This window comes from Poromitra crassiceps, assembly GCF_964638095.1.
Source record: "Poromitra crassiceps genome assembly, chromosome: 11".
Classification (NCBI taxonomy): domain Eukaryota; kingdom Metazoa; phylum Chordata; class Actinopteri; order Beryciformes; family Melamphaidae; genus Poromitra; species Poromitra crassiceps.
The window spans coordinates 32,752,183-32,760,945 of NC_139643.1; the positions used below are offsets into that span (position 1 = coordinate 32,752,183).

The window sequence follows — 8,763 nt, forward strand, 5'->3', positions numbered from 1 at the left end:
TCCAAAGCTGGCATGATATGGTTGGTACTAATGTCTTAGGTCAGTCGTTCTCAAACTTTTTTGGCTTCAGTACCCCTTTTCTCTGATTTCTGAATCCAAGTATCCCCTTTACCCAACTGCAAGATTTTCCTTAGAAAACTGCAAGATAAAACTATAGCATATGATTACCCACCTTTTGAATATAACATTACAAATTAAGAAATGGAGTGAAAGAGTTGCAATTAGTAATTACAACTCAATTAGTGCCTCCTGAGCAGATTTAATTTAACGTTTCATTTACTTCCATTATTTATTAAATTTTTTCCCATTTTCCTCTTGCTCTCAAGTACACCCTGTAGTACCTCCATGTAGCCCAGTTTGGGAACCACTGTATTCGGTCATCTAGTTTCATCTGGCTTTAAAAAAAAAAGTTTCATCTGGCTTTAAAACTGAGCCCGCTACAGCCTCTGAAAGATAGTAAATCGAGAATTAGACCATACCATAATGTCACTTAACTCATCGTGTGCAACCAGAAATGTTCCTGAGGGCCACAATTGGCCTGTGGGCTGCACTTTGAGAACCCCTGATTTACAGACAGCAAGAAGAGGCATTTATTAAAAAGCAATTTATTTCCATCCTGACTGGTTGGCAATAATGAACTGTAACCTTTTACTGAAGAGCTGAATACGTCGAGCCTCATCTACTGCACAGATACATTGAAATATAACATTTGGAATGTTTTATTTTAGGATAAATAAGTTATTTAAAATATTTTTTTTTCTACAGCAAAAGGATAGAATTACATATTAAAATACTGTACAGAGTTTTGCACACAATGTAAGCATCTGTCAACAACACATTTGTTCTCTAGAGGCAGACATAGGTGAATCGGAGCCCATTGAGTAGCCCTATAGGCACAAGCTCTGAGCATGTGGGTGCTGCAGCTGACGGGTGCCAAAACATTTTGAGCATCTTTGGGCTGGGAAAACTATCATTTCTCCTCGCTTCACGGTCCCCATGACAAAAAGCACAAATAAAACAAGAAAAGCATTGCACATTAAGAAGAGGTTATAAGCACTTGGTACGTCCGGCTTGGTCAGACGTTCTTACAGACAATTGGCCATGTCTGCGGGTGGGAAGCCGGTGGGGTATGAGTCCTGGTTGCTACACTAGCGCCGCCTCTGGTCAATCAGGGGTGCCTGTTCGGGGGGGGGGGGGATAACATGACCTACGATCTGCCGGTGAAATTCCTGGCTGTCAGGTGAAAAGAAGCAGCTGGTGACTGCACATGTAGCTCTTCCCAGATCAGCAGAGGGGGTGGAGCAACGACCGGGACAGCAGGGGTAATTGACCAAGTGGGGAGAAAAGTGGAGGGGGGCGGGGGGTGATGATAAAGAACATTTGCTGTATTTACATTTTAATACAGTAAATTACTGTCTTGTGTTTTTCAGGCTTTAGATCAACTACATTCATTTCCCCAGTGTGTATTTCCTTCCATCTCCCTCTCAGCAGTGCTATGACTTCTACACCAGTGAGTTCTGCGACTGGGATGACTTCTACAGCAGTGAGTGTTCTGCGACAGGTGGATGACTTCTACAGCAGTGAGTGGATGGATGGTGGAGGTTGGCCACATTTTTCCTTCCATCGACCTTTTCAAATGCTGCGTCTTCTTCACCCGTAGCATTCTGCAAGTCCACCACTCTCAACCTCATCCTCAGACTTTGAAGCCAGCCATGGAGTTCAGAGTGAAACATTTAGGCGACGTACAGAGGGCCTGGCACAGCCGTTCCTGTGGCAATTTGCTCATATCGTTATTCCCATGACAATCTAGTTGTGTCTTAGCTGCCACGGCAGTGTTGCTAGTGGTTCCACCACTCGAAAATACTAGTACAGTACATGCCTTTGAACACTGACGTCCAGACGGTTTTGGATTTCAGTGATAGTGGCAAAAGTTGTGTTTGACCAAAATCAATTTGGCCTCTGACCAGCTGATCCGGTGAGGCTGGTGGAGCGGACACTGCCCCCTCCTGGAGCCTCCTTGGTGAGGTTGGCGGTCAAAGCAGCGTAGTGGACCTGCTTCATGTTCTCCTGCACTTCAGCCTTGGCGTGCTTCAGCAGGTCAGCTTGGCCCTGCAGGGGAGCAGGAGGGAGCAGGGAGAGAGAGGAGGAGATATTGGGAGTGAGAGAGAGCAAGAAACGGGAGGGTGGCAGGGTGAGATTTGAACATGATCTAATAATGCTATAATGTTAAATAGTAGGCTACGGAGCATAGGGTGGGTCTGGCGGACAGCTCGGAGTGTTGGAGGTGTAAAGAAGAAGGCGGCACTCTGGTGCACATGCTTTGGGAATGTCCAAAAGTCCAGGAGTTTTGGTTAGCCATTCATGGTCTTGTGGAAAAAATTGTTGGCCTCGATATTCCGTTTACCCCCAGTCTATTTATTTTGGGTGATCCCGCAACATTGAGTGATTTGACTCCACCACTCGCTAATTGGATCCAGACGGCTTTAATGTTAGGACGAAGATTATTGGTTAAAGAGTGGAAGTCCTCTTCGGCTCCTGCACCGTCTTTATGGCACATTTCTCTTGGGCAGCTGGCTGCCCTTGAACAACTATCATACAGGCTGCTTGATAAGGTGGACGAATATAATTTGAAATGGGGGCATTATCACGCATATATTGAAAAATAGTGGCATCTCTAGCTCAGATGAACATAAATTGCCAATTTATGACGGTCAGGCTGTATTTTTGATCTTTTACTTTTCTGTACATCACCAATATGTTGTGTTTTGTTGTTTGTTGTGTCTTGCTGTCTTTTTATTTTATTTTGTTGTCTAGTGTTAACAGGAAGCTGTTACCTGTGATGGATGTCTGTTTTGCTTGTCTAACGAAAATAATAAAAACTTCTAATCATAAAAAAAAATCGTAGGCTACGGAACAGGAAGGAGAAGGGGGAGGAAAGAGATGAGCCACAAGCTAATAGGGGGTGGGACGATACATCGATCTGGATCTAAGTATCGTTACATCGATCGATATTGTATCGCTGCAAAGTGAAAATATGGAAAACTCAGTTTGGTGGTGTAGCCCTGAGGCTGTGTGCGTCTGACCTTGAGGATGGTGATGTTCCAGCTGAAGCTCTCCAGCGCCCGGGTCACCTTGCGACCTTTCAGCCCCTCCTTCACGGCCAGGCTCTGCAGCTTCTCATGGAACTCCATGGCTATAAGGACACACAGACACAACCACAGGGCAATGGAGACTGATGTCTTACGCTGTCTTTGTGTAACACAACTAAAAGATCAAGCTATAAGGGACATAGGGAATGCACAAGGGTTTTCGGGAGAGTTTTTGGGTGAGTTTTCGGGAGACCAACGGTTTTTGGCCCGTTGGTCAACTTAAATATGATGAGAACAGATACGCTAAAATCAGCCATCGTGTCCCTGGGAGATCTAGACTGGTATCCTGCCCCTATGAATCCGTTTTCAGCACTCTTTGAATATGCATAGCGATTCATAAGGGTCTGGACGTGAGCCTATCCACTGGCAGGCATCTCGGACAGACACTGTCCGAGATGCCTGATTGGCTGGTCGAATCTACGGACGCATTACAGAGTGCAGCAACAATAACAACAAACATGGCAGCAACACCTGGCCGGCGGTGGAAAAGGAATTGGATGGTAGGAAGCTAGATTTAGCGATTTCGTCAGTCTTTAAAAAAACGGAATAGCATTGATGAATTAAAACAGGAACAATCCGTGTGTTTAAAAGCTTTTTTAAGAGCTCAAGATTTATTCGCGGTGCTTCCCACCAGCTTTGGTAATGTAACACACTGTTGTCGTCACTGGGAAGTGAACGCCGCCGCCATGTTGCTATGAAGTACGTCATCCTGTCTTGCTACTGTGATTGGTCAAAAGTTAGATTATCGAGAATTAACAGCAACCAATCGCTTGGGGCAAGAAATAATGTCACCGAATCAAAGAGTGCTGAAAACTGTGATTCACAGCGGCTGTGATACCAGGCTACAGGAGAGCATTCCCGGTGGTGCGCTCCTTGCTAACACTTTAGCATACACTATGTTGAGTGATAGTAGGCGGCTATAGCATCCAAAGTATCAAGACTGACCTTTTAGCAATAAAACGGATGATTTTTGTGTCTATCCTCTCATCACTTAACGGGTACCGTAGTTGCCAAATCTCCTCTGATCTGGCTTTGACATGATATGAGCCATATTGGTAGCAGCAGATTCATCAGAGGGAGTGGGGAGAAAGACCAAAGAATAAACAATGAAAAGGAATAATAATGTACAAATGTACAATGGAGAGAATACCGGAGAGACGGATGAAAAGAAAGAGACGGAGAGAGACGGATGAAAAGAAAGAGACTGAGAGAGCCAGCAGCGTCATTGAAGCCAGGCTGCCTGTGTGTGTGTGTGTGTGTGTGTGTGTGTGTGTGTGTGTGTGTGTGTGTGTGTGTGTGTGTGTGTGTGTGTGTGTGTGTGTGTGGAGTGTGTGTGTGGAGCAAGTGCGTCATGGTGTCTGTATGTGTGTGTTGTGTTGTGTGTCGGTGTGTGTGTTATGTTGTGTGTCTGGCATCCTCTGGCCGCCGCGGGCCACTGTCCCACTGTTACCATGGAAACCCGGAAGTGGGTTAACATGGGGCACACATCACCAGGAGTTCAGACATTAAACATGGCAAGTTGTGGACTGCACGCACACACACACACACACACACACACACACACACACACACACACACACACACACACACACACACAGGCAGCCTGGCTTCAATGACGCTGCTGGCTCTCTCCGTCTCCGTGCACACGCACCAGTATTATTGAGGACATTCATTGACATAATGCATTCCCTACGATTATCATGCCCAAAATAATCCACGATAATGATATTATCATAACTATGGAAAATATATCATCTTTAATTTTCTTTCTTGTTTTGTGTGATCCACAAGGCCTAACATACAGTATCATCAATACAATGTCACATCACATGAATAGAAACACACCTCATTATAACTTCAAGGCTGGCAGACATGCATTGAAAACCCACTACTGACGACTGAGTTCACACCCAACTTTAGAGCTTTTAGAGCTGCCAGCACCTTTCTGCAATTCATTCTCTATGGTGTGAACGCCGCCCTGAGGGTTTTATTTTGAAAGTAACGGCCAGAGGTGTTGTGTAGTCGCTAGCTTGACCCTGGCAGCTCAGCTCGGTGGCCAGCTGTTGCTACAAAGTTCAGAGCATTAAATAAACTGAACCAAGTCTCTGCTGCTCTGCCTGTGTTCACACACACACACACACACACATTACACACTAACACAAACACACACGCGCAGAAGAGTGAACAGATTGGATATGAGCAGAATTCTGCAATCTCTGTCTGTCACCACACCATTACAAATATCGACCCACACTTGCACGCACGCACGCACACCACACACACACACACACACACACACACACACACACACCTACAGAAGTTGCCTGAATAACCATTCTCACCGTTGCTAAGCAACTTGAAGCCTACGTGCCTCTGTGTGTGTGCGTGTGTGTCTGTGTCTGTGTCTGTGTGTGTTTGTGTGTGACTGTGTGTGTGGGGCATGCTATTTCCTTGTCAAATCAAGCGAAGCCAATCGAGAGAGAACATTATTTCCAAGCCAAGAGTGGGACGGTGTGCATACGCATGCACGCACACACACGCACGCACGCACGCACGCACACACACACACACACACACACACACACCGTGCTGACCCAGAGGCCAGAATAACTAGTGAATCAATCTTCAGCAGCAGGAAGTGCCTCCCCTTCACTTCCTATTTGTCACTTGACTTATGCTGCCTTCAAATGGTTCACGACTTGGTATGTGGACATTTTGTGAAAGTTCAGAGTTCACGATGTCGTACGTGACTTCACGAGTTCCATTTTGAAGGCAACATTTCACCTCTGCTGCGATCCGTTCTGAGGGGAAACGGCAGCATTTGAGACAGATCTGACTTCAGGTCAGAGGTCAGAGGACAACCGCTTTGAGAGTATCTCTGGGCCTTCTGGCTGACTTCCCCTTCCTCCTACTGTATGTGTGCTGGTGGAGAGTAGAGTACTGAAAATATATACTCAAGTAAAAGTACAATTACTCTCATAAAAATGACTCAAGAAAAAGTGAACATTACCATTTGAGAAAGTTTTTTTTTTTTTTTTTTTTTTGCAGGCCAGTGCAAAAATAATGGGGGGGGGGGGGCATCTTGTTGATAATGAAGTAAAGCAGGTAGGCTAATCAAACAAGGATAGCCTCATCTCAATTGTACAAGAGATATAACCAATCTCCCACTCTCTGTCCATCTCTTCCTGTCTTCCTCACTTACCCTTCTCTTTCTCCATTTGCCTATCTGTCCCAGAGTGGACACAAGTAAAAAGTAGATTACTGGCTCAAAAATATACTTGAGTAAAGAGTAGAAGTACAGTTTAAAAAGAGGAACATGAGAAGTACTCATTCCTGTTCTAGCTGTTCTATTATTTGCCTTTGCCCATTGATGATTATTTATCCAAAAATCTCATTGTGCAAATAATTTGTGATGGCAGCAATCATCTTCCCTACAATATTGTCGCAATATCGATATCGAGGTATCAAGACAAGAATATTGTGATATTTGATTTCGGCCATAGTGCCCAGCAGCTGGGCCCCAGCTCTAGTGGAGACGACACTTGGTATCAGAATCAGAAGCTGGTTGTACCAACATGCTCTCTCTCCCTTCATGTTCCCCTCTTTCCCTCTACCTCTCTCTGCTTCCAGCTATCCGTCTCTGCACCCCCTCCCTCCCCAGCAAGCTCCATCTTCCCATGGCTCCCATCCGCCTGACCCCCCTGTGCCCTCTCTCTCTCTCCCTGCCCCCCTCTTTCCAGACGCTGGGGCCGACCTCTGCATCGGGGATCACCTGATCGCCATCTTGAGTGTGCACATAAAGGAGGAGCTTTGTTGGTAGCGCCGGGCCCTCGGGCTCTATCGGGCTTAACGTGCTGGCAGCGGGCCGACCGGGGCTAATCACATGCTCACACTCTCATATCTGACTGACTTTACTCGCACAGTCATGCATGTGATCCCGTGTCAAAGAAAAGGCTACAGATGAGCCGTTGTGCCTTCGGGTCCGGGGCGTAATTAAGCCTGCATCTCCACGTGATTCATACTGTGGCGTCCGGCCTTGAGGGCTTTGAGGAAGTGATACAGTACCAACCTTACCCTGGTAATCTGCAACTTCCTAAAAAAAATTTTTTTTTATTTTTGGCAATGTCTTAGGCGCTCAGGGCCCACAGAGTACCGCAGGGATGATGTATTTTTTTAGGCCGACCCAGAAGTCCCTGCACTTTCGGTTCCCTCCTCTCAAAGTCAATGGGGATTTATGTATGGGAATTTTGGTTAAATGTCTGAAATTAAGGTCTGTGCTTAACAAAAGTTTATGGCTAACTTTGTGTTCAGCAGGATCATTTTCACAAATGAGGACCCCTTTATGACCTTTGAACTAAGCGTAAATGTGATTTTTCTTTTTCAAAAAAAGGAACCGGAATTGCTAAGATCTTCCCGACTCCTTCCTGCCATACTCTGCTGCTGTGGTGCTTCTGCACTGCACTTCGCAGAGATCACCTGTCAATCAAACAGTTTGTCCAGTTCTGCGACGTCTTTTCTGTTTGAGTTTGTTTCTGTACAGTAGGTGGCGCTCTTTTCTTTTTCTGTTCAGCCATGGTGGCTATTGCTGCTCATGCCAACTAACTACCCAGTTCTTGCGTTTCCAGCTGAGGATTTTTCCTGGGAGAGCCTAGCTGCCCTACCACCAGACGCTTGGATGTAAAACTTTCATGAAGCAGGTACAGTATAAGTTGAATCACTATTGTGTTATTTGGGAAACGGAGCGTAGAAAAACCGACATTTATTTAAATGAATATGTCACTGATTATTACTTTAATTTCCACCTTTGATCAGCGAGGATCAAGTTGAGTGGAGGAGTGGAAGAGCTGCTTGGCTGCGGCGCAGTCTGCAAACTTCTAAACACCATGAATCTGTCAAACACTCTCTCCACAATGCCCCCTGTTTCCCATCTCCCTCTCGCCTCTCAATATCTCCATTCACTGAAATCCTTATCTTCATTTGTCCATTTCCTTTTCCTCTATTCATACCGCTCTCGAGGCTGCTATTGACCACTGTGACTGAGTTCCCATGCATTTCAATCCCCCAAACTGTGATGAAAACCAGAGCTATCTCCAGATGCTTGTATAGGACGAATCAGCGTGACGTCACTTGACACCCAGAAATGCGGAACCCCGCAGCAGTTAACTACGGTAGTATGAGTTGTGCCAAACAAACGTTAATATCTCAAAAACTATACATCACATTGCTTATATTTTGACATTCTGAGTGAGAGTGAGAGCAGAATTAGTTCAAAAGTTTGATGTATAATAATATATGCATGTCGTGTTAAAGTTGTGTGAACTGTTGCCGTTTTTAAAATGTAAACAGGGTCAGCCGGCTAGAGTCAGACGCTCAAACTCAGGCTCAATAGGGTTCCATTGCCGTTGCCACCCAGTGACGCGGTTCGTTTACCAAAATGCTGCTCGGCTGATCCCTCATATAGGACGAATCAAACGAACAAAAAAGCACTTGCGGGTGCCACTGCAGCCGTTAACTAGTATGAGTTGTGCCAAACAAATGTTAATATTAATATCGCATCACTTAGATTTTGACTTTGTGAGTGAGAGCAGAAGTAGCTCAAGGGTCTGATGTATAA

At 45.4% G+C, this 8,763-nt stretch overlaps 1 protein-coding gene across 2 annotated transcripts in view; it reads right to left on the minus strand.

Annotated features, from left to right (window-relative positions):
* Positions 1-441: 441 nt before the first annotated feature.
* The window catches only part of LOC310785460 (inactive phospholipase C-like protein 2), a 37,028-nt gene continuing 28,706 nt past the window's right edge, over positions 442-8,763 (minus strand). Inside the window, exons 11-12 of one of the 2 annotated variants that reach the window (XM_083646540.1) lie at positions 3,084-3,193; positions 442-2,109 (exon numbers count right to left, since the gene is read on the minus strand). In XM_083646540.1, coding sequence (XP_083502666.1) covers positions 1,948-2,109; positions 3,084-3,193 — 272 coding nt within the window. In that variant the 3' untranslated portion in view covers positions 442-1,947. The remainder of the gene's footprint in view (positions 2,110-3,083; positions 3,194-8,763) is intronic. The other variant, XM_083646541.1, reaches the window with a different exon arrangement.